The sequence below is a fragment of the Chaetodon trifascialis genome, chromosome 1 (assembly GCF_039877785.1).
Source record: "Chaetodon trifascialis isolate fChaTrf1 chromosome 1, fChaTrf1.hap1, whole genome shotgun sequence".
Taxonomy (NCBI): domain Eukaryota; kingdom Metazoa; phylum Chordata; class Actinopteri; order Chaetodontiformes; family Chaetodontidae; genus Chaetodon; species Chaetodon trifascialis.
Window position 1 is genome coordinate 3128140 of NC_092056.1, and position 26325 is coordinate 3154464.

Here is a 26325-nt window from a genome sequence, read left to right on the forward strand (position 1 = left end):
TCATTTTATTACATATTCATATATTACATTCTCACACAAAGTTGTTATTCTTATTGTTGACTTCATAAAAGTGTAATTTAGACAGACTGAATAGTCAAGTCTGTCTTTAAGTGTCAGCAAGGGGTTTTCCAGACATGTGGCCATGTTCAGTACTGTGTTCATGTTAAGGTGTAATATCTTATTTTCTGAAGAAGGACTTTAATTTTCTTAAGTACCCACATTCCTGTGAACTGACTTGTCTGCTTCTGCTCCAGTTTTACATCAGTGCTTCCCAGAACGGGGTGGAACAGCCCTCGAGAACAAGAGTGAGCTTGTTGTAAATCAGCTGTGTTGTACATGTAGGTGGACAGTGTTGCAGATATTGCTGAGTAAGGTGTTTCACGCTTTTGGAAAAAATGAGTCATACCCCTTATTCAAAAGTCAGGTCGAGAGTGTTGACAGTAGGGCTGCAACTAAAGGCCATTTTCTTTATAGATTAATCTCTGAATGATGTTCTTGATATGATGATTAGTTGTTTGGGCTTTGAAAAATGGCCGGTCAGAGTTTGTAAAGTCCAAAGTGACATCAGACATCAATTCCACCATCAGTTGTTTCTTTGAATGACAGTAGGAATAACCCGGACAGTAATCACAGGTAACTGTGCCCGAGCAAGTCAACCTGAGCAGCTGCAGATCACTGCATCGATGATGTCAGAGCCTCTCACCCTGTGACAGTGGGTCAGCTAGACTTTAGCATCAGTTTAAACATACAGCGACCTGCTGACTTCCCCAGCTGTCTGTCTGCTCTGTGTCTCTGTTCAGCGCAGACAAATTGGCCAGATTGTGGAGGAAAGGTGGGCGGTGGGATGCCAGGTTGGCAGAGGAAGAATTCTACTCGCAGAGGCAGGACTGTGTTGAAAGCGGCAGCCTTGTGTTTGTGCCAGAGAGTGCAGCGAGAGTGCAGGATGGCACAGAGGTCACCAGCAGACGTCCACAGCAGCGAAACGCTGTGTCAGTCCTCAAACAAGTGACTCTCTCAGTCTGAGGTTTCAGTGTTTGCGTATGTCTGACTTTCTTTTTCAGTGTTTCTTCTCAATGATGCTGATGTGATTCATCAGTTCCCCACATGCCCCTGTCTCTCTGTCTGGCATGAAAGAACAAACTAAACATCCTTTGTTTAGCTGAACGCCCCACGCTGGCTTTCTCTCACTGTGGTTTTCATTGTGTAATCTGTGAGACTGTTTTTATCAATCATGTCACGTTGTATGGGACGCTTGCGTAATTCTGACTTCACACTGTACCATTTTTTCACATCGTTGAGAATATGACTGGTACTGATATTCACAGAGCTGGCTGTGGTATCAGGCTTTTCTCTGCATGCTGTCGCTGTGGGGTGGGATGCAGAGGTGGATGAGTTTAACAGTGATTCCTAGCTTCAGGGAAATTCACATTGATACTGAGTCACAAACTACGAAGAAATGAGGAAAAGGGGGTGTTGATGTCGCGATGTAAGGAGGAATTTCAGCAGTATTTCCCTCCTCTGTCAGTGCAGTAACGTCAGTGTAACCACTCCTCATTCCTCCGCTGCTCCTTTTTACTCCAGTTGGATGAGGTTAGCGCTTTCCCTCAAGGTTCAGGGTGGGAGCGATCATGCTGGGAGAGGAGAGAAGGAAAGAGTCTGACATGCATGGGAAAACTTTCTCATCCTGCCCACTTTAATTTGCCTTGTTGCATTGTGTGACGAGGAATGCTTTCTTCAGTGTCGACTGATTATTTTGTATTTGTACATTTGTTATTTACCCAGGGTCCATTGGTTTCACACTTGCAGAGTTACTCACTCTCTCTGTCCCTGGCTTGCCCAGTGTTTCTCCCAGCGGTTGACCTTGGACCCATGTTGGGTCCAACGACTGTGACCCCTCTTTGAGCTGTGAGAGATGCCCCATGTCTGTTCACTGTGAGGGGAAAAGCTCCAAAGATGACTCCTTGACCTTTAACCTTGGAGTAAACGGCCAATAAGCCCTAAGTAGGTTCCTGACTTCCAGGTGTTTTTATACCTTTTTCCAGTTGTTTTTTTTTTTTTTCCAGGGAAGTTAGATCTCGCTTTTGGCTAACAAAAATCTGTCGATCAGCATAACTTTTTTCTAACTTTTAGACTTTTGTGTCGTTGTACTTCCTCCCCTCCGAAGGGGAATTATAACTCCCTAATACTGAATCTTTACATCAGAGGTCTGAGCGCCACTTTTCTGCAATTACCAGTTTCTTCATCTTTGCTAGCAGAGGTGTTGGTTCAAAGGGCCAGGATCCAGGTGTTTCTGGCCCCTGAGCAGTGTACTGTCATTGCAGTGTGACTGAAACTGCCCACCAGGACAGAGTTAACGAGAGCTCCGTCATTCTGTCATGTCAGCTACCAAACAATGGCAGACCTGCTCACCTGGCTGTCAGTAATGTTGGTCGCTACTGGCACGTTATTCCAGCGTGGTTTCTCTATGGATGGACATGATTGCTGAGCGCTAGTAGAGTTAAGTCCAGTGAATGACTGAAAATCCAGCCACACGTATACTACATGTGCTCTGAATCAAGTGGTAGAGAGTTGTACTTCATGAAAGGGTGACAGATGCAGCCACACAGCTGACAGATGTTTGTGTTTGTGTCTACTTGTGTAGCTCTTTGTGAGAGCCAATTTAATGTTGAATTTAGAGGCAGAAGAAGAGATGAGGAGAGACAAACAGGCCTGTGTGACATGGAGAATCCATTTGATCGCTGTGTTAACTGTTGCTGCTTTATGTGAAATTACAGTGCACATTGTATTTGTGACAGTCTCGTCTGTTGAGACTGCGTGTTTTGTTAAATCACAGTTGACACCATCACTTACTGTTTTAGGACAATGGCAGACAATGATCCCCAGGAGGAATCTGTCGTATTTTTATATTTTACGTTTCACATAATTTTTCTGAAAAAATGATTTGGTCACAGTAGTGGTTTTCAAACAAATTGTGTCTGTAAACAAATTGCAAATTAAAGATATCACAGTCACCAAATATCTTGTGATAGAAGAGTTGATGGTGGGATTGGTCATTGGCTATGGACTCTGTGACAAGTGATGATTACTCAGGTCTTTTTATGGTCTCTGTGTAACTCTTTGCCGTAGACCAGCGTTTTTGTTGGACTACCAAACAAATGTCAAAAAGTTGAAAAGATTGTCCTGTCAAAGGTAAAACGGTGGTGTCTGAAAGTTGGCAGAGCACCACTGCTTCTGTAAGCTTTGGTGGAGTATTTATCAGGGTTTCTGTGTTACAGCTCAATGTTTTCCAGTCATTTAAAAATAAATGAGTCTTAATCATGGAACAATTCCTGTTCTCGGATGGACCGAAGCTTGCCTCATTCAGAGGAATGAAGCATTACATCACTGCTGGAGCAGAGTGGAGTAACTCCCTGGCTCCCCTCACACACCTCGCACCCTCCCTCCCTCCCTCCATTTATTTTCTCCTCCTCCCTCTTAAACTCATCTGTACCTCAGTCTTACCCACCTCCTCTCTCCTCGTACTGCTATGTCACTCTCAGTGTGGTGCTGTCTGGCCTCCTTCACCCTGTCTTCTACCTTCATGTCACCCATTCACACCTCTCACCTGTGCTGTGAGAGAGAGAAGAAAAGAATGAATTTGATCTGAACTTAATTTAAAAAACTTGGTGAGCAGAAAGGAATTGGACTGTATGCGTAAAAGTGTGTGTGTAAAACTTTCATTTTGACGCTGTGAGTAGGCACAAGGCTGAATTATTTAATCCCTCTGTTCTGGTCATCTGTCATGGGATGAAACGAATGTGAACCTTGTATGGGAGGCGTCAGGGTCAGTGGTCTTCCATCTGCCTGGTCAGAGCTGCAGCTGTTCACCCAGCAGGGCAAGAGAGAACTGTACATCACCGTAAAGTAGACTGTGACATTGGGATATCTTTGGACAGAAGGACAAGCAGATGTATTTCCTAGTTTCACCTCATATGTCTAATTTAGAGACGAGATCCTCAGGGTTAAGAATGACCATGGTCAGATTCACACAGACACATCTCCCGAGCAGGAAGTGAAGCTGGCCTGCGTCCTGTCTCTATTTGTGTGGCTGCCCAAAGCTGTCGCCCTGACCAGTTAGTATCTATAGCCCTGGTCCAAGATGATAGGAATGGGCTCCTAATGGCCCACTGACTTGGACAACAATAGAGCTGCATGACCTCCAGGTTATGTATAGAGCTGTATACAGCCACCATCAGCAGCCTACACAGCTGGGTGTTAAGAGAAGAGCAAAATAGGAGGATGACAGTGCAGCGGGCTTGACATCATCTTTCTGTCGTCTATTTTTAACCATACATGTGTTCACTAATCCATCTGTCCATCTATCATTTACATTCCCCTCTGCTGCCACCTTAGATATCATGTAGCAGCATTCTCAGATTTGCTGAAATCTTAGATTATGTATCCTACGATGTCTCGGTCATCACTGTGGCCGAGCCAGGTTAGCCAGGGTCACCCACGATCGGCTGGCAGCTTCACGAGTCGCTGACATTTGAATTCATGTAGTCATAACTTTAATAGTCAAACGCCTCGCGAGTTCGACAAAAGCTTTCGTTTGCGCACTGTTGGAACAGCTGTTGGATCATTGGTTTGTAATGCTTACTGTGCTTTGTCTCCTCTCACAGGGGTGATCAGCCAGTGGCAAGGTGAGTCGAAGGAGCGTGTCATCTCGCTCGTCCTCACTCACCTCCCGCTGCTCAAACCCGGCAACGTTGAAGCCAAGGGCGAGTACATGCGCCTGCTGCCTCGCATCCTGGCCCACACCATCGAGCATGGCCATCACCTGGAGGAGTCTCGCCAACTCCTCTCCTACGCCCTCATCCACCCCGCCACCTCCCTGGAAGACCGTGCCGCCCTGGCACTCTGGCTCAACCACCTGGAGGAGAGGGCTGCCGCCCGCGGAGACTCACTGGAAAGGCCTCCTCCTGCCGGGCCGCACCACCACCATCACCAGTCCACACCTCCATCCACCCTCACCTCATCAGGATCCTCCTCCTCCACTAACACCTCTTCATCAGGCAATCTCTATTCCTTGCATCAGCACCAGCGCTACGGCTCGGACGACCGCCTCAATGGGTGGCAGAGCTCCAGGGATTCGGGGCTGGGCGGAGGCTGGCATCAGCAGCAGCAGGGCTGTGAGAACGGGCACCTCCTTCTCTACCCATCATCCTCTGTGCCGGCAACCATCAACACAGTTGGAACGGGTGGAGGTTGTAACACTAGTAAGTGAAGTCTCTTCTATCCAATGTGCCATGTCCTGCAAACTGACAGACGGCCTATAAGCGCAATTGGATGATCAAAGTTGTCCATAAAGGATTTTCACCAGTTTGCTCCAAACATTTTATCATCTGACACGTACAGTCACCCTGTAAATCAACCTTAACTTTACAGCACAGTCATTTTTGAAACGCTGGGTCTTCAATCCCTCACAGAAGTAAACAAAAGCCAGCTTCTCATTTCTAGCTGACGGCTGGATTTTGTTGCCCATGACCTTACCTGCCCATGACTAATTAAAATATTATTCATTCTAACACAACCCTTGAACTGTTAGGATGCTTAAAGAAAAACCTACAGCACAGTGCTTTGATTTCAGCTCTGCTTTAGTGTTCGTTGAAAGGAGGGAGTGTTTTTAGGATCTGAGGAATAAGCCATGAGTTTGGCAAACAGAGAGCCGCTGCTTTGGATGCGCCGCTTGCTTACTGCTGTCGATAGTAAGCCAGTTAACCAGACATGCTAACTTTGCAGCTTACTTTAGAGCCGACAAAGTTTAATCGCTTTCTCACATTTGCTCTTGGTTTTTGAGACACCACCCTTCAAACTCTTGAGATCGTGAGTTTCACTCTTCTTCACTGTAGAGAAATGCAAACACGGGCCTGCCGGTGCCTCGTTACAGTTACTAAGCTCTGATTGGACAGTTGCTTGGTTTAGCGAAGGGTCAGTTTTCATTCACAAATTCAGATATGAGATGTACTACATTTCATGTCAGACTTGGTTGTGTACTTCTGAAGTCAAGGTGCTCAAAACCACTACACCATCTGAGAACTCCTCAGTGATTACAGCCACCTTCTCTGGCCTGGCCTGATGATAGCCTCGCTGTCTGAGGTGGTCACCTGATCGCCTGTACCCAGGCATCATTTCACAATGGGGTCTCTAAAGTTTAGCTTATGCGGCAGACAACTGAACAAAGCAGGTTTAGTCGTCAGAAAGGAGGTTTTGGCTTCGCAGTAAACAGTGGAAACAAAATACAGTCAGAAGCTGTGTAACAATCACAGGAATGTTTTTGGTATCAGCTGTGATTGGAAAAATAAGAATATTTGACACTAGGCCCAAATACTTCTTTACAGCAAAGGTGATGCATATTAAAATTCAGTTCAAATGCTGGTGTCCTTATTAAGACATAAAGTATACTCCAAACTACCCCAAACACACTAAATAGACCGAGCACAGTATGTAGACTCCAGTCACATCGACTGCCCTAAGAACAACCCACACAGCAACTACAGAGACTGTGTGAGGTGGAAGACAACACACAGAGAGGGCAGGGCTGTTGAAATTGAACATAACTATGGTCAGAGCAGGATATTTCCAGACAAGAATGCAAGGGCTCTGTGTTTTTTTTTCTGGGAGATGAAAGAAACAGCTGAGGGTTTATAAATAAAGACACATTTAAAGCCCTGCTCGCTGCTCCAAGACAGATCCACTTGTGTGTTTGACTGCTAGCAGCTTCGGTGCCACACAAAAGACCTCAGGATTTCACAACTGATAAACTGCAGTTACCCCAGCCACGAGCACAGGATTGGTGGACACAGTGAGCAGATGCTCTTAACTAATGAAAGTGAGAAGGAGGCTTGAATACAGCAAAGCGACCTGGCATCGCTGTGTGGATGTTTAGAGGTTTGCAGAGTCAGAGGAAGGTGATAAGATATGCTTCATCAGTGCTTTCAGCATCAAACCCCTTTAAAATGGGTATCACAAAGCATTAGAATACAGTCATCATTTTGATCAGTAAATATCCAACATTGACTTGATGCCGGTTACTCAGTCAGCAAGTCTTCAGCCCCCTTCCCTTCACGCTGTGTTCATCTGGTCACCGTCATGATCACAGGAGTATAATTGTCCGACCACATTAACCTGTGTGCTACTGACACCACATCCTGTTGACCCCCTCACCCGCACTCTCAGTCTTAGTCCAAGCCACAGCAGCACATACCACCCATCCTTTCCCTTGTAAGGCAGCTTTTGTGGGAGACTGTATTTAGGGAAAATGGCTAATATTTAGGGACTGGAACATGTAATGTTAGCTGGGCACCTATTTTAAACGGGGCCCATGAAGTCCTATACATAGCGCCAACAGTAAGAGGACCGCATATAGGAAGAGGAGGAGAGAGAGTGGAGTATTGGTGGCAGCTTACCCCGTCAGAGCGGCGACACAAAAAGCTCTTTGGCTCTCCACCTTTTCATTCAGTTTACCTCCCTCGGTAGGAAGAAGTCTGGGATGTGAGAGCTGCTGTTATCAGGTTTATAACGGTGGTATTTCAGCAGTAACAGTTACCTTGGTTTGACACCAGTCAGTCTCCACCATGAGTTCATCCTGTGGAGCAAAGATGTCAGTTATTGATAGAGAAATGAGATGAAAGAAGAAAGGTTCATTATACAGACAGATTTCGTGGCATTGCATTTATATCAATGATATTTTTACCTCATTCAGGATGTTTTGTTTGGCATGTAGCTCCAAGGTTGAGTCTCCACACCAGCATGCAAAAGGAGGAGACAATCTAGATTCAGACCAAGTGAATACAAACAGGGGAATAGACAGACCCAAAGAAATCAACTTAGTTTTGAAGATTAAATGTACACGTTTTGTTTGCTGTTTAGCTTAGTTGTTTAGATTGACTCACTGTTGAGCAGACAGTTTGCAGCAGTCATAGATCTGAGAATATCAGAAGGCTGTCCATTTGAGAGATGGACTTTTAAATTCTGGATATCAGCAGCTGCAGACAAATAAGACATCAGAAGGGTTTTGTATGTTCCCTGCCTGTCAGCTGTAGCCTCCTCCCTCCAGCTGTCTCCAGTTAACTCGCAAACAATTACTGCGTTATAATTTCACATTTGAGCTAGTTTTACAAGTACTGCTGTGGAGATCAAACGTCAGTCATAAGACATTGTGCAGTTACCATACACAAAGTACAAAATGAGTTTTTGCAGTGCTTTACAAAGACAGACAAATGTGACAGACATTAGAGGAGGAAAAATTCATGTTGACTGAAGATGATTGTAAAACAAACAAGTTTACTATTAATCTGATAAAAAGAACAAATCCAGAAGGAACTTCCAGTGCTGCCTCTGCATTTCCTGTCATGTAGATCGCCTCAGTCTGTGAAGGCACAGCGTATACGTTTGGAGCCGGTTTGAAATACAGTTTGTTGGACTCCTACAGATGCAAATCAGTCGAGACGATCTGGCCGCTCAAATAAGATTTCGAAGTGACTTTTTCATTACTCACAACTAACAACCCATGCAGATAGGTCGGTGATGTCCGGACAAACAAATCCGATGTGATCACTTGTGAATGCCAGTGTGCACAGTTTGTCTTCAGGATCTGATTTTAGAAAGAAATCTGATTTTGCTGCAGTCAGACTGCCAAGACAAACCCTAACAGCCTGCACCTACCTGACTAGTCTTGCTGTTGTCCTGCAGTCCTGACGAGTGGAGGTGGCAGCCAGCACAGTCCCCTGAAGCGCTCCGTGTCCCTCACGCCTCCCATGAGTGGCCCAAGCAGTCAGCCTCTGGGTCACGTCTGGCTGTCCCAGGAAGACCTCCGGACCGCCAGAGGCCCAGCCCCAGACCATGCACCCCTCTCACCCCAGAGCAGCATTGCCTCCTCTGGCAGTGGAGGCAGTGAGCACCTGGAGGAGGCTGGTTTAGGAGGAGGCTCAGGTCTGCATCGCAGTTCCTTCCATGAGGAGGGCAGTGGCATGAGGGGTGAGTGTGAAAGACCAGTTAGTACAACTCAGTATTACTTATCATCTTTCGAAGAGCATTTTGTGAAACAATATTTGCATTCAGATATTGTGGTTCACACTTGTGAAAGTGGTGTAGCCCATAAAATGAATGCCAGTGACTGATAAACACACACACACGCTGTCGAAATGCACACATGTAACAGTGTTGTCAACACTGATTGTGATTGGCTGTGCTGCTCGATTAGGTGACTTTGTTAATGCACCTTTTGGGCCAGACACGCCGTTGCTACTTTCCCTCGAGGAGAGTCATCAACACTGCTTGGAAAACCTGACATTTTAGTACAAACACTATCACAAAGTAAAGGCCACAAGGCGTCTCCTTCATCGTCTTATTTTCTGGTAAAGTTATCACAGTTAATGTAATGTTTGTGCAGGACATTCAGACATTAAATATGTTACTTACGCTTGACGCTGTTTAACTGTTGGACGTTCCATTTGAATTATTGCCATGTTCTGGCCTAACATGGAGGCAGGACCAGAGAGCAGTGCACCAGATTACAGGATACAAATATTCACATTATTTCATGTGAATATTTCAGAATTTGCTGTCGAGCCCTGCATTCACCCTGTTGAATGGACTGTGAAGTGGACCTGAAGGTTTTTGTTATTGTTCACTGTTTGATGACGTTCTGAGAGGATTCAGGAGGAATGAAGAACTTCACGTTTAGACCTCAGTGCTAACAGCTAACAGAGCGAGTTCAGTGAAGAAACGTCAATGACAGTCTGCTGTGTGTGCCTCACAGGCATTCAGCCAGAGGCTTTGGCAGGTTGTTGATCCAGTCAGAGCAGTTTGTCGGGGGAAGCAGAGGCCAGAACTGCCGACCCCAGAGACCTTACTCTGAGGCTATCTCTGTCTGCGCTGGAGTTAAACCTTTCATGCAGTCTCGCTCCTTTTTCTTTTTTCACTTCTCATGTTGTCATTCAGCTAAACAGGAGAGCAATGCTAACGTTCCTCACTGACAGCCCGAAGAGGACGAGCTGTCAGTTTGTCAGTTTCAACTAAGAAGAAACTCTAGAAGAAACCCAATTTTTCAGTTGTCTGTTACTGCAGAAAAGACTCTGTGCTGGCTGTTAAGTGTCAGGTGGTGGAATAAGGTGCTCAGTTTTCAAGTTTACAAAACACTTCTCAAGATTTAATATAAGTGCACGTAATGTTTCATTGATCACAGACTTGGTTTTAAACTCTGTAACAATATCCATGATTTATGATTTATGACGTCTGTATTACTCACTGGAGGGTCGAGGTCTGCTTGTGGAATGACATTTTTCATCATGTGGGGCAGGAAGAGAGGAGGAGACGTTCAGGGTCCATGCAGTGGACACAGACAAACAAGTCCCTGTTTGTTCTCAGAGCTTGTGCATGTGTGTCAAAGTGAGTCCTTAAAGCAGCCAAAGAGCTTCACTCTAAACTGGAAAGTAGTACAAAGATGCCTCAGCTGCTAGCTAACACTCAGCAGTTTGAGCGTGTACAGACGAGCTGAGCGTTACGAAGCACTTCAGCATTTCCAGGAAGCATTGTCCCAGTAAACGTGATCAGAAAGAATCTGATTAGTCAGTCTTCTGCCGACAGCGTGTCTTTCTAAATGCTTCTATTTTAGATTTCAGCTCATATTTATGCCTAAAAATTGCAGCTTTTTTCACGTGCTTGAAATATATTACTATGATAAACATATTGAACACATGGATAGATATTTATGTATGAGTTAAAACATGTAATCCATGTGAATGCAACACTCATGTCATATAAATTCATATTTTATGTGCATCTATATTGAATATTTAAAAAACGTTGATTGAATATTATATATTTGTTACACCAGCATATGTTATCTGGGATGATGTGACGGAGGAAATCCAAAGATGTATTTCAACACTATCCTCTGTTACAGATGATTTATTATGTTTTTGATGTTACACGTATACATTTTTATATATATATATTGTGTGTGTGTGTGTGTGTGTGTGTGTGTGTGTGTGCTCACATGTGTGCAGATGTCCCTGCGTGGCTGAAGAGTCTTCGTCTCCATAAGTACGCTGCTCTCTTCTCCACAATGACCTACGATGAGATGTTGTCACTGACTGAAGAACAGCTAGAAGCACAGGTTCGTACAAACACAGGCATGCACACACACACGTAACCACACACACACACACACACACACACACACATAGAGAACTTTACATATAAAAAGTTACAGCTGACTCTCTAATTTGTGAAAAGTGGCTGAACTGATTCAGTCAATGTTATCAAACACATATAAACCTTCTGAAAATGCACCAGTTGAGAAATGGACATTGTCATGCATGTTGTCCCAGGTCATCAGTCAGTGCTCGTGTTAAATAAAAGCAGTTTCAGCTAATATTGATAATGTTGGAATAAACGCCAGACTTAGCGATGCTGTGCCTTTACTCAAAGACGTTGAGGATTTCATTCTGAAACGGAGGATGCAGCTAAAATTAACACAGCTCAGCGGGAAGCCGTGTGCTTCCTCCAGGTGCTGCTGACTCTTTCTCTGCCTGACCCTAACACAACGCACAGCTACACTGAGACATGCTGAAGCTCAGCAGCAGCACAAAGAGGAGTCCTGTGTGACAGTGGATTCAATATACTGCCATTGGCTTGGTCTGCAGATAGATGGACTGTCAGGATCACTTCTTCATGGGGCGTGTGGCAAGTTGTATCAGTTCCCAGCCAAGGATGAAGAGATGAGCTATGTCTCTCCTAGCTTCACTTGTTGCATCTCCTGCTCCTACAGTTTCCTAAAAATCATCTGCCTCACTCTTGTTCAAAGAACCTGTGCACATCTCTTGTCTCAGGGAATAGGTATCCGTGTATTAGTCGTGTATTTTCCAATGAAGAGAGGATGTTTGACTCAGAACTGTTTCCTCCCACAGAAAGTCACTAAAGGAGCGAGACACAAGATTGTTATCAGCATTATGAAGCTCAAGGAGAGACAGAACCTTCTGCGCAGCCTGGAAAAGGTCAGTGACGATGTACAACATCTCCTCCTCTTCCTCTTCATCATCACACAAAAACTTTCTCATAAAGCTTCAAGTCCCACCTGAAGCCGTGTGAAATTACAAGTCTTTCTGATGTATTTCTTTTGTTTTGCTTTTAAATGTTTGTTATTGGTGATTGAGCTCGTAGCCATAGCGGCCACCGCGTGACACCGCCTCTCTTTTCCTGTGTTTGTGAGTGTGAGAAGAGTGGCTGCACTCAGCCGGTGTTATGTATCTGAGATGGCAGCTAGGGGAACACCTAATCCAGGAAGGAGAGTTTTGGGCTCCCAATTTAAACCCATCCGCCTCCCCCACCCCTCACCCCTCCATTCAGCCTTCAAAGCAAGACAATGGCGCTCAAGGGCAGACCACAGGAGGGACTTCTTGAGCCAGCTAAATTCAGACTTAACCTTTTCACCAACGCTTCGTTTTAAAATTTGTTCCTGCTGCATTGGTCGAGCTGGGGAAACGAGACACCTGTTGCTTGGTATTTTGGGTTTACACGGACTCATGTACAGCTCGGCGAGGGGTGGGAGGGAGGCTGATAAGATGCACACGGACGCGAGTAGTCACAGAAAACTGCATCTGTGTATTTTTGGTACTTATTCTCTGCTCTGTCACATGGCAGTGGGTGCAGGTGGATCACAGAGGTAGTCTATGGTCTAGTCTCCTCACAGCAAATCTCACACCAGATCTGTCACTTCAGTACATGTCAAAATCTCATCATAGGGACTGTCAAGTAAAAATAAAAAACTCTCATTCTTTGGAGTCTTTCTGATCCACTCCTCCCTTACTCTCCATACCTCCTCTTCCTCCTCTTCCCTATCATCTACCACCACCAGGATGTGTTGGAGGGCAGTAATCTGCGCGCTCCGCTGCAGGAGCTCCACCAGATGATCATGACACCTATCAAGGCTTTCAGCGGCGGCGAGGAGGCCTCCCTGCAGCGCCCCCTGCTGAGCCCCGAGGGAAAGAGCGCTGCACCTGGCTCCCACCTGAGTGGAGGCGGTGGAGGGGAGGCTGAGTCAGGCACGAGCGTCATCTCGGAGGGAGATCTGCCCGGCCAGTTCACCCGCGTCATGGGCAAAGGCGAGCTGCGAGCACCAGCGCTCAGTTGAGATTGTTTTCATGGATGAGAGATGTTTGTGTTTTAATGCCTCATTTTCCATCTGTGCCTCCTCAGTTTGCACCCAGCTGCTGGTGTCGAGGTCAGATGAGGAAAACATCAGCTCCTACCTACAACTCATCGACAAGTGCCTTATCCATGAGGTACCCACTCACCCTGGAATACACCAAGAGTCCAATGCGTGTGTACTGACAGTACAGGATGCTCAGCACTAAACTTCCAATAGTCAGCACATCTGCCAATACAACTGAAGTTTGAGCAGTAATGAGTTTTCATCTCTTCCTGAATTCTATTTTAATGTAAACATACACACAATGTAGAAAATAATTGAAATGTTGAGACAATCATGAACCTAATAATTTGATTTGAAACTAAATCAGGCCAGGTAATGGCCGACGCCGTGATTCAAGGATTGACCATGAATCTTAAATGACAGGGCTGTACCGAAAGTCTTTAACCCTAAGATGGCGAGCAGTGAGGGTTTGTGCGTCTGTGTGTTTGTTTTCAGTTCAGACTCTGAACTCAGCACTCATCAGCACGGCCCTCATAGTTGAATTTAAAGACAAATCTTGTCAAAAATACCAGTTTTGTTATGTCATCGTTTGAATGTACCGTGTGCAGCATCACGCTTTAGATTTGCTCCCGTGTGAAGGAGAGTTTTGAGTGAAGCGGTCATCTGTTGCCACACAGTGCCCCCGAACATCCTCAGCCAGTCATGCTTCATCTCATCCCTGATTCGTACTCCCTGTCCTCCCCTCCCTGTCAGTCCTTCACCGATACGCAGAAGAAGAGGCTGTTGTCATGGAAACAACAGGTCCAAAGGCTGTTCCGGTCCATTCCGAGGAAAACCCTCCTTGACATTGCAGGGTACCGGCCGCAGAGGAGGTAAACACACGGACAGACCGGAGCTTTCATTTCATTTTCTGTCTTTTCTCATGTCTGTGATGGAAACAAATCAAGTTTAAGTCACTCCACCTTTAATAAAACGACCAGATTTCTGGCTATCAATGTCAGAAACAACTAGAATGTGTCCTCTTGTTATTATAAATGTAAATAAACAGAGAAATTACTTAGAGATGGATTGACTGGTTCGTTTTCAGACCGTGTTTCCTGTGTATCCATCAGCAGCGGTGTGGTTTTAATCTTCAATGAATGTAAAACTGTATTATTTATTTTCAGCTTTGTTTGGGTTTGTCCTCCGCAGCACCACAGCTCCATCAGCCTAGACTAAAAATCATTGCTATGATGGGAATTATGGAAAAACGTCTGCTGTTTGTTTTTATGTATTTTTTACATTCAGATTGGAGTTAATTTGTGTTGCTCCTTCGTGGCCTCACTCTTCAGCTCAGTATTGCAAAACTTAGAGGATGCATACCTGCTTCTTTCTTAACACAGTTGGCTTGTGTCTCACTTTCTGTCTCGTCCTGCTGCAGCCGTTTCGGCCAGTCCAACTCTCTCCCCACCGCTGGCTGTGTCGGGGGCAGCGTGTCAGCCAGGAGGAGCCTTCGCCAGTTCCAGATGCCCTCCAGGAGCTTGCCAGGTGCCAGGCTGGGCCTGCTGGGCAGCGGGGGGTTGCTGGGACCCACACCTCGCAGCTCCAGCAGCACACCCACCGGCCCCAAGCAGGGGAGACAGGTGGGTCAAACCAGCAGAGACCAGAAAGGAGAGATGAGGTCGACAGGGTAGAAAACAAGGAGAGACATTCGAGTTAAACCAGAGTTTCCAGTTTCCAGAGAGTGTTACAGTTTACATATTTTGATATATGTGAGCTTAGTGTGTCATTACTTGGTCCAGCATCAGAGTTTGTCAGAGAGGTCAGATGAGGATGGATAGTTCAGATTATTTCCGTAAAGTGAATTAATTTGACGGGATTATCGTGTGTGTGTGTGTGTGTGTGTGTGTATGTAGTGACTGGAGTGCTGACTGGCAGTGGTGTTCGTGACTCTACGGAGGAACATTTTCAAATGTGTAATAATACATTCCAGGATGTTTACAATAACCTGGGCAGCAGAATTCCTGCTTCAGCACGTATTCTGCCCGAAATAGACTTTTTATTCCATGACAAAAAGGAATGTGGGGTGAGGAAGAGGAGCAGCGGTGGTGTTTGGCGAATGAAGTGAGGTGGATGGAACTCGTAGGCAGGTCACCCCACATACCAGAGGCCCTGCGTCAGTGCCGAACACTGAAACAGGAGGAGCTGTGGAGCTGTTTCAGGCCCGTCCTGGCACACTTTGGTCTGGGCTAACCCAGTTCATTGGGAACCTCTCTCTCTCTTTCTCTCTCTCTCCCTCACTCATTACTTACAATTGGAGGAAATACCTCAGTTCCTCCTCCTCACACTGGACCTTCTTGTGTGGGACTGTAGCATGGATGTGTAGAGAGAGGGAGAAGGAGGGTGGGAGGAAAATATGTGAGTCATAGTTCGGGAGAGGTAGCTGTGGTGTTGGAGGAGGAGGGGCAACGAGTGAGAGAGAGAGTTTGTATGAGAGTGAGAGAGCCAGTCAGAGGCAGTGAGAACAGTGCACAGGCATTTCCTGTTTTTCCCTGGCCCGTGGCACTGGAGGGCCGCGAGGAGGGAGGGCAGAGGGAGAGGTGAGGGGAGGGGCGTGTGCTAGTGGTGTTGGGGGTATAATAGGCAGGTTACAGTGAGGAATTCATGCGGTGAGCGTCGCAGACTGTCATTAGGTGTGGGCCAGCCGTCCAGACAGGAGCGTGGGGGGTGAAAATGTTGAAGAAGCTGCGACCTTGATCGACTTCTTTCAAAGCTGCACGTTTCATCTTTGATCAGTGAAAGTTAGAGCAACGTGTGAAAAGCAGTGATGCAGGAAATGAGTTTGAAGTCAGAGAGGGATGTGAGCTCGAAGTTTGTGCTTCAGATTGTATTACAGAAACACAACTCTGTCCTGTAATCCTAACCCTGCAACATTGGCCTTCAGTTTTGATCATGTGATATATAAACACGTAAAAGCTGAAAAATAGAATTTGGTGGAATTGTGAGATAACTTGATAATGTTTGTGCTGACAGTTGTTTACTAAGCAGTTTCTATGTTGAATTGAGTTGAATTTCTGCCATTAGACGATTTTTAACCATAGCTATGAGACACTAATCCTACACATGCTCAATAAGTTGGTTTAATGTTGAAATATCCTCCTCAGGGTTTGTGGTTCGCCAACCCCGGAGGAAGCAACAGCATGCCCAGCCGGACACACAGCTCCGTGCAGAGGACCCGGTCCCTGCCGGTTCACACCACGCCACAAACCATGGTCATGTTCCAACAAGCCGGTAAGAAAGGCACAAAGCCATGACACACAGACACACGCTCACCCATGTTTAGAAAAATGCACCATAGTGAAGACACAGGACGATTATAAAGGGGATCTACTGACATGCATTCAGCCTGCCGTGGACCCGTTCATGCTGTCTGTAAATAGAGAATCCAGTCTGCAGTCTAGTTCATACACTAAACTATAAACCGCAGAACTGTAGAGTAACACTGGACTTAAAAAGGTTTTGTGTCTCGTCTACACTTGTGCCCATGCTCGCACACTCCCTCCCTCTCTCTCTTTATCCCCTCAGATGGGGGCTGCTGTAAAAAGCTAATCTGGAGCCCTGTTAGCACAGTTCACCTTCACTTTGTTATTGAGCCAGTGCCTGGCTCTTACGAGTGGTGTGGTCTTAATGCAAGATTCAATCTGCATCGATCAGATTTCACCGGCATTTTGTGATATTGAAGTTTATTTCTCATTTGAGCTGCCGTGTCACCCCTGAAACCCCCGGCCTGCGCTGGCCCTGAAAGCCCCCCACTCCCAGTATCCACACAGGCCCGGGTCATGGTAACCATCGGCGCCAGGCAGAGTGACCTTCAGTAGCCTCTGCTGCCTGGACTTTGTCCCACAGGAACAGTGGACAGTAATAGGACAAGCTGGGACTTCCTTCGCTTTGTCTCTCACACACACACACACACACACACACACACACACACACACACGCCCGAAATGTCCTCTTTTTAGAAAGAAGAGGAAAAACAGATTTTAAAAAAAGGAGGAGGGAGAGTGGAGACTGTATGTGAGAGAGGAAGAGACAGAGGCAGGGAGGGAGGAAAGAGTCAGAGGAGTCTCACAATGAGGCTCTTTGTGCAGTGAGGACACGGCTCCATGGCCCACTTTCCTTCCCTTCCCTCTCTCCCTCTCTCCTTCACTCACGCTCTCAACTTTCCCATCTCTCTCCTTCCCTCTTTCTCTCCCATCCCTCCATCTCTGCTTCTTTGACAACTCTGCAGAGTCATGCACACATAGCAGCCACTTCAAGGGTGGGTATAGCTGGGTCTCAGCCAGAGAAACTGATCTGAAGCCCCCCCCCCCCCCCCCCCCGCCCCCCCATCTGTCTGTGTGTATGTATGTGCGATCTTTCTCTGCCAACAGATGGATAAAGAGACTTATTAAGTGAGACACAGCAGAGAAAAAGAGGGGATGAAGGAACAAGTGTGTGTCTATGCGTCAAGTTTGTCAGTGTGTGTTTGCGTCACTGTAAGTCTGTGTGTACTGGGGGTGGAGGGGTGTGTGTGCTTGGGGGGTGTTGGGGAGGATTTGGAGCCTATAAATAGCCCAGTGTGGACTACTGGGCCTAACTCAGCTTTTCTCTCTGGCCACAAGGGATTTTCACCGCCCGGCCTGTATTGAAGACTCAGCCGAGGACTGAATGTCTGGAAGGGGTTGCTAGGCTCTACTGTGGCCCAAATACAGCCACCACCTTCACCCCCCCAACACACACATTCTCCCCCCTCCAACCTCAACCCAACCCTCGACAAAACAGTCTCCACCCTGCTCACAGTTGAGGCCAAGACAGCCAAGAGCAGCTAGCACCTGAGAGTTAAAAAAGGACGGAGGAAGAATTCATGTGACGAGCTTCCATTAATAGTATTATCGTGTTTGTTGTGATCTTAATAATCACTGGTGGTGCTGTGTGTGAGATGTGCAGTATATTAAAGTCATTCTGCTGGTATCATCATGTGAAGGCTGCAGCTAAGAATAACTTTCAGGATTGATTAATCTGCTACATTGTTTGCAGTAACAGTTACAATTAATCGTTTGGCAGACGCTTTAATCCAAAGCGACGTACGTTCACACAGCGATGGCACAGCATCGCGGCAGTGTTTGGGGTTCAGCCCAAGGATACTTTGGCACGTGGACTGCCGAGACCGCTCTACTTCCTGAGCCACAGCTGCTGCCCCAATTAATCAGTTAATATGAAGACAGATAATTGTTTAGTCTTTCTATCAATAAATAGTGAAAAAGTGCACATCACAGTGCCTCAGAGCCCGAAGTGACGTCATCAGACTGTTTGTCAAACCAAGAGAGACGCAAAACAGGAACAGAACCAGCGAATGTGAACGATTAATCAAAGATAATCGAGTTATCTTGGTGTCAGTTCTGTTGTCTTTAATAATTATAGAATATTTAAATGTGAAAAGTTAGATGTGATCATTAGAGTGTGAGACAATGATAGTAACATAATGTTATGTTAACATGCAGTTCAAAGAAATCAGCATCACTTATATTGTCTCAGTGTGGTCTGATGTGATTATTGAGGTGACACTCTGGTTGAGTGGACGACATTGTCCCGTTGAACTGATCTGATTTCTCTTCTTTTGTCCTTTTCCAACTCAAAGTTTGAGCATTATCATCGTCACGACTCTGTTTAATTATGCTCAAAGGCATCTGATTGAGTTTGAGGACGCTGATGCTGTCCATAATGTCTGCCATGAGGAGGCCCAGCTGCCGAAAAGAATTTTAATTTGATCAAATGAAGTTTTACTCTCTCGCTGAACTTGCTGCGATCACCATCAGGACATTTTCTTCGCATCATCTGTTTGAATATGAATGTAATTGAATCTCTGAAGCCAATGTTGCTTGAAATTTGTTTCTGTTACTGTGCAGATCTTCAGTTACCGGTGACAGAGCCAGACATCAACAATCGCCTTGAGTCTCTGTGTCTGAGTATGACAGAGCACGCCTTGGGAGGTAACACACAGACTTTAACTCATTCTGATCATTAAACCTTAATATATGTAAGACACTGTTGTTCCAGAGATTAGTTTAGTTAGTCTGTATCTGCCTCTTTATTACATGAACACTATCAGCTGGTTAGAAGACTCATTGTTGTACCCACTGACTCATTTCAGCTGTTCAGTTAATCCGCTCTGGTTCCTGCTGCCATGGCACTGTTTAATGCTGTTTTAATGTTGGGTTTAATGCTGTTTTGTGTGTTTGATTTCTTCACTTTGTTGCCAACATAAGACAAGAATGATAAATTAGATCTGTGGTCTCCAAACTGTTACACTGATTTTTCCCCCCATTCAGCTTGATGTAGAATATGTGAACAAACAACATCAAGTGAAATTAGTGCCGCAGAGGTAAACGCTTTGTAGCATAGGCCACAAAATTTCGTATAAAACATCTGTTTCGATCTCTAAAAACAAGCACGAGTAGTGCAGCTCATCACCTCAGCAGGCATGTGGCTGGCAGAGGACATTAATGCCGCGTACACAGCAGACATGTTTACACACAAATACTCTACATTTGTCTGTAGTGGTAAACTGCAGGGACGTAACCCCTCTTGCTCTGCTTAACATCCATGTATTACACTTCAAATGAGCTGTACACATCTCAGTAAATTAATATCATGAAGGGTTTTTGTTCTCATTAGAGAGTTACACAAACAAACAAACAAACAAACAAGCTGTTGAACAACTAAAAACTAGAATCAAAGAGTTGAGTCATCGGCCACAACCAGGGCCTGTGGGCAGACAGTAAATGAAGTATTCTGGTATGAAAATCCACAGTTTTAATTCAGTCAAGTATCCTGCATCATAAATACGTTTCTGGCATTTGCAACAAACCGAACTGCTTGAAAATTCAGCAAGTTATGATGATTTTAACTGTGGACAGACTTCCTGTCTCAGCATGCACGAGGAGGAGCAGCTTCCCTGTACCAATGGCGGCCATTTGCTAAGTGCTTTATTTGACAGTAAAAGTTTTAGAAATCTTGTTCTGTCCTCGGCTTCTCGTGGCACCAACATCAGAAACCGCTGCTGTTACTGATTTAACTGTAGTGCCACAATGTTCAAGTCATAATGTTTGAGCACCGGATGGCTCCAGTCATTGCTGACGGTGCCGCTCAGGTAGCAGACGGCCACAGTATTATGTTCCTCAGGCTTATCTGAGTTCCTCTAACAGGCGTGAAACTCTGAGTATGACACATAAACATGTCAGCCGGACAGCCGTGCTTCCACTCCCTCTGCTTCAGTCAGAAAAGCTTCCCAACAGGCCGACAGTCGGATGTGACTCAACCACGACTTCTGTGTTGTTTTTAAAGCCAAAAACAAACTCCACAGTGTCCAAAAGTGCTATCAGTCAGTCAGCGACTGAGTCATGTTCAGGCTCTGCCACTTCAGTTGATGTTAGCACTGATCTCAAGGCTGACGGCCCACTCCAGCACTCGGCTGAAGGTCTGGAGACTTTGGCCCATCGATAAGTCCAACAGACTGGCCGGAGTCAAACGGCTGGAGTTTTTCTGTCCTGTTATATTTGGTTGGTCCAGTCCGGCCAAGCGGGTCCAGAACTCGCCAAGTTTGAAATCTGACAGCGATTTTGTCAACAGTCAAGGCGAGTTCAGCTCAACAGGGAAATAAAATGAGACGAGCCAGAGGAGAGAAGTGATTTCAGCAAAAACTCTCACTCACAAACACGATTCACTTGAGGATTACGTCGAATTTAAAGTTCAAGAAATCTCACACAGTTCTTCATCCGTGTTATGTCGTAATACTGTGATATGAAAGTACACCTTAACCTGAAGCACAGCTGATGGTTGTATTCACATGTAGAGGAGGACCCGGGACAACCTTTCTGAATGAGGGAAACGGCAGCATGTGACCTCACCTCACCTTGTTTATGAGGCCCATCAGAGTCCTGCTGTGTCATGTACACATGTTTACAGCAGGAGGACGTATGTGATAGTCATAGACCTAAAGTGTAAAAATACGCCTTTTTCCCTGAGCCTTTGCTTTTCTGTCCACACCAAACAGACATCCTAAACCACTAAAAAGTGAACTTTTGGCCATTTAAAACACTGGTCTCACGTTGAGTGTGGACTCGCTTTTGGGAAATGATGAGCGGCTGTGAAGGAATCTCAGACTTCTGATTGATTAAAGATCTCGAGACAGAATCGCCCACGAAAGAAGACAGAAGCATTTCCCTGTTGTTTTGTCAGACTTTTGAGAATGACTTGAAAATGCTGAAGTGAACAGAAAACATTGAACATCATCAAAGTCACTTAAATCAGCTATGAAATGTGTCGGCGTTACACTGCAGTGGACATGAGAGTCAGGCCAGGGACCAAAGCAGAAGCCTCCATGTACAGTGAGTTTCAGTCCGGGTTAAAGTCAGTGCCAGCTCCCCCCACCCTGAGGTGAAAACAGTGGGCCTCAGTGCTCGACACAGAGCGGCGGACAAGTGCTGCTTTGTGTGTGTGTGTGTGTGTGTGTGTGTGTGTGTGTACGGGGGGGGGGGGGGACTCTGAGTAAGAAGAAACTCCTTCTTACTCAGAGTTTTTCAGACTTTCTATCTCTCTCACCCGGACGTCCAGCTGACTGTGGTGAGCTTCAGAAGCACACGCTGGTGACTGAATCTCAGCTGACTGCAGGAAATGACCTGAAACACAAAGTTTCACGGGAGTAAAGAAAATGATGTTGAAGTTCAGTCGGCAGATGGTCGGTTTTGGGAAACCTAGTGTAGCAAAACGAAGGCAGAGCAAAGCGATTCTGGATTGGTGCTCGTTTTTCAGCTGATGTGTTCTGTCATAATGTGTCTTCCTAAACTGTCAAATATACTGACAAATATACACGTGCAGACAAGCCCGTTCAATCAGGACCGGATGTGATTTGGTTTGCCCACATTTCAGCCCTGCTGACGTGAAAACAGTAATGTCCAGCAGGGGGTCAGCATCTGTGCCAGGACTGACTTTATGAAGTGGATATTGGCCATGAAGTGACCTAAAGCCACAGAAACTGAGAAACTGCTATCTGATCAGTGCTCGGTGTCGGCACAGTTGACAAAAAGTTGGGTCACAGCTTTAGCTGCTCTGTTTACGCTCCACTCTGGTGTTGGACGGCTTATTGTGTACTTTGCTGCACTATTCAGCAACAGCTCACAATGGCGTTAACCTGCCCTTTCAGTATCACGATGGAGGCTTCGTGTTTGTGGAATCAAAATGTCCACCGGTGCGAAGCTTGATAACATTTTCCTCTTCAGCCACACCAGAGGCAACAGCTGTCAGACTGTTGTTTTCCTCTGAAAGGCTCTATCAGTATTTTGACAGATGTGTTGTCCTCTCACCATGACAGTGTGGGCCCCGGCCCCCCACTGCTCACCAAGGCAGAGAAACCTCAGGCCTTCACTAACAGTTTATGGCAATCAGATGAAATTCTGTTCATACAAAGCTTCCAATAAAACACTCTGCAGCTCAAAGAGGGTCACAGACACAGTGAGGAAGAACGTGGAGAAAGATGAGCAGCATCAAAAAGGGATGAAGATTAGTAGACAGGAGAATTACATTCAATAAAGTCAGAAGATAAAATGAATCAGAGCTGCGGTTAGTTTCTTAGAAAACAAACAGAAACTTTTAGGAAGTTTGTGAGATCTGTGCTGCCTCTGCAGCTCATGAGGCTGTAGTCAGAAGGCCATCACAGGTCGTCTGAAGCTTCTGCTCAGCCCACATGGAACGAGCACATCCAACATGAGTTGGTGTTTGACTGCTAAGAGATCTGAAATCCTTCTCTGCAGCAGCATCAGGGTCACAGGAAGGCGAGGCCTGTCCCAGCAGGTGTGAGGACTCATGGCTGCCTCCTCACCGTTCACGAGTAGTTCTCTCTTCATCGGGACCTTTGATTCTGCCTCCATGATAACACTAACATTTAGTTTTCAAAGTGGAAGCCTGACACCTTTTCTTCTCTCTGCTCTTCCTCCTCAGACGGTGCCGACCGCACATCAACAATATGAAAGGAGGACCTGAGTGAGAGCGGTAGGACAGCGCAGGTTCACGAGGCTCTCTCACGATAAGTCACCTCGAGGTCACCAGCCCTCCTGTCCCCTCTCCCTGTAGCCAATGGTAGAGCTCAACCAAAGGATCGGGCGGGATCCAAGAAACACAAGAGAGCCGGTCATCAAGCGGCCAACACAAGCTATCACATTGGCACCGTCCATCGAGTCGGAACAACACACTTCCTGCTCCGCCAGCATGCTCACAGTCACCTGCGTCTGAGTGAGGAGAGAGAAAAGCATTGAACACGGCCTGGACAGAGTGTGAACAGCGCCCCCCACTCGGGGAGGCCAGATGCAGTACTGCAGCCCAGTCGGTCCCAGCAGAAGGGAGACGCTGGCCTGTGGATCAGGGCCCAGTGAGACTGAGGCCCTTTCCCTCTCCGACACCCTCTGATCCCCGCACGTCGACCACAGCTCGTGGCTTCTTTCAAATCCATAACAGTACCTCAGACCCAAAAACAAGACGAGACGAGCAGAGCTAGAAGGTCGCCGAAGGAAGTTTGGAATTTCCTTGACTGTTTTCAGTGAGGACTGAGTGTCCAGTGAGGACACTTGTAGAGCTTGGGAAGGCCTCCTGCTCAGTACTGGGTGGCAAAAATATCATTTATTTGTATTGTATGTATTTATTGTTTACATAATGATGCTACTTTCAAAGGGTACCGAAACATGTATGAATTTCAGGTATGAATCGTGTAATATTCTGTAAAGCCTTGGCTGTCCACCAGCTTTACGTCCCACGAGTAGCCATCACGCTAGTTTACAACCAACGTGCTTATCCTTTATTTTAGCGGCTGACAGCAAAGACGCGTTGGCCGAACATTTACCAAGAGAGGAGGAGAGAGCAGAGTGAGGGAGAGAAGGAGGTAGAGCAGGCGAGGGAAGAGGGACGAGAGGACGAAGGCGAGGTGGAGAAAGACACAGGAAGTCGTAGGAGAAAGAATCGAGCTGAGGTGATACAGGAGAGGGAAGCGGATGTTGAAAGGAGAGGGACATCAGAGGCGGGACCTTTGATTGGCTGATGATGACAGAGGAAGATGATGTCATGTCTAATCATGTGTGAGTGAGTGTCGGAGGAAGTGAACTTGGCAGCGGTCGGTTGCGTAGTGTTTATCCACAGCATGTACTGTAAGATGTACCTTTTTATACAATGGGAGATCAGTGCGGCGGAATCTGTCTGCATGACACCGGGTTTAGCTCTTCTTCTAAAGCAGGGTGATGTGCTCAAGCTGCATGTTACAACTAAATGTCTTTGTCGGAGGAAAGGAAGATTGTGAAACGTGTGAAGTGTAGAGCGGCAGAGAAAGCGGGAGGCCGACACTCAGGCGTGTTGCTGAGAGGATTGCAACATTGGAGAAATCACACAGTCAATCCATGAAGGGTCCTTTTCCCAGAGATTGTCTCATTAGTGCTTACCTCCACCTGCTGGCCAAACGCAGTCACGGCAGGACAGACGCTGAAGTCCATGCACTCACCGGCACTCTGCAGACGGTCCAAACATCATTTTGGGTTTGTGATGGCGGAGACGTCGGCGCTGCCGGTGGAGCACAGCCCTCTGTCTGTCCGGTCTGTGCAGGCCTACATGGATTTTATTTTCTTTTTAATTCTGATTCATGGTTATTCTGTGTCTTAATATTTATCCACAGTTTATTGTGTCTGGAGTACAGACTTGATGAGAATAGGTCTATATGGAAATAAGCTGGTTAGGAAACTCCCCGCTGTCACCTGAACGGCCGTCATTGAGAGTTATTGATTACTATGGTTTAGTTTCTTCATTAGTTTGTTGCGATTGTGTAGTACTTCCTTTGTGTCCTGCACTTGATATGATAATGTGATACACTAAAATCCAAATGTTCGAGGCTCAAGCTGCAGTCTCAGCAGACAGACAAAAGACAAGCAGGGGAACCACAGCAGGAGGTGGTGTCGAGTCCCGCAGCGGGGACAACAAGCTGCCACTGATTTCTGTTTGTGTGATGGTGGATGAATCATCCCGCTCAGGTGAAGGACCGCACCAGTGTTTGTGCGTGTTTTAGCCCCTTTCCTTCCATCTGAACACACGTTACATTACTACTACTTTCAATGTTTCCGCTCATCTTACTGTGGTGTCAGTAAACTCACGTAGTCTGAGAAAGTTAATCATCACGGTAAACAGTGAAGCTTGTTTGATGCAGTGCAGATCATGGATGAACCAGTGTCACCACAGCACAAACCACTGGGCACCAGTGAGTTTGGGGAAACACTGTGCAGCACGCCTTGAACAGCCAGCGGTGAGGCATTCAGTGTCTCAGCTGGATCAGAGGGACTGAAACACGCACAGACAGGCCTGTCGTCATTGGCTGAATGTGGCTTCAGATCCGGTGATGGACACACACACACACACACACACACACACACCACAGATGAAGTGTGTGTTTCACAGCCATGACATCGCTGCGAACTCTTCAGATTTCTGTCTGTGTTTCCAGCGTTTGCGTCTCGTGTGTGTGTGTGTTATACTTTGAGTCTGTAAGAGCCAATCAGACGTCACCAAAGCTCGAATGTGACATGAACCCATTTTAACCCCGAACAGAGAAACTGATGTTACACCTTTGACGTGTGTTTTCCTGATGCTCCTCCCTGAGAGTCGGACTGTTTCAGTGTCACTGCCATATGAATCAGTACTTAAAGTAGAAACAATTATTTATTCTTTTTTTTTCATAATTTTTGCAGAGGTGATACTTTTACTCATTTAGGTGTATTATTATTTAAAGTACCATATGTATTAACATGTTATGGCTGGTGACCATACGTACATCTCAAATATTAACATAGTTATTGTTGACTTGGACTATTTTTTTCTTCTTTTTGTTTGTTGTTGTTGTTGCTGTTGTTGAACTATAATCTTGTTTCTATCTATCAGCATCACGTTGAGGTTTTTCATGTGAAGCTTCGCTGTCGGAGCGCAGCCGGGCGCCGGAGCCGCTCCATCGCATCTGATCGCGTTCGGTTACAGAGTTCACGTCGGGCGAGCTGCCTGCAGACGGGACAGGAGTGTGTCAGTGTCGT

General features: G+C 46.1%; 1 protein-coding gene across 1 annotated transcript in view; it reads left to right on the plus strand.

Moving 5' to 3' along the window:
- samd4a (sterile alpha motif domain containing 4A) overlaps nucleotides 1–24408 on the plus strand; it is a 44890-nt gene extending 20482 nt beyond the window's left edge. The window contains exons 2-12 of the mRNA XM_070965700.1: nucleotides 4662–5258; nucleotides 8734–9018; nucleotides 11052–11161; nucleotides 11955–12041; nucleotides 12902–13148; nucleotides 13243–13328; nucleotides 13952–14070; nucleotides 14619–14820; nucleotides 16342–16468; nucleotides 19123–19206; nucleotides 23213–24408. Of these exons, the coding sequence (XP_070821801.1) occupies nucleotides 4662–5258; nucleotides 8734–9018; nucleotides 11052–11161; nucleotides 11955–12041; nucleotides 12902–13148; nucleotides 13243–13328; nucleotides 13952–14070; nucleotides 14619–14820; nucleotides 16342–16468; nucleotides 19123–19206; nucleotides 23213–23241 (1973 nt within the window). The 3' untranslated portion in view covers nucleotides 23242–24408. The remainder of the gene's footprint in view (nucleotides 1–4661; nucleotides 5259–8733; nucleotides 9019–11051; nucleotides 11162–11954; nucleotides 12042–12901; nucleotides 13149–13242; nucleotides 13329–13951; nucleotides 14071–14618; nucleotides 14821–16341; nucleotides 16469–19122; nucleotides 19207–23212) is intronic.
- The last annotated feature ends 1917 nt before the right edge of the window (nucleotides 24409–26325 follow it).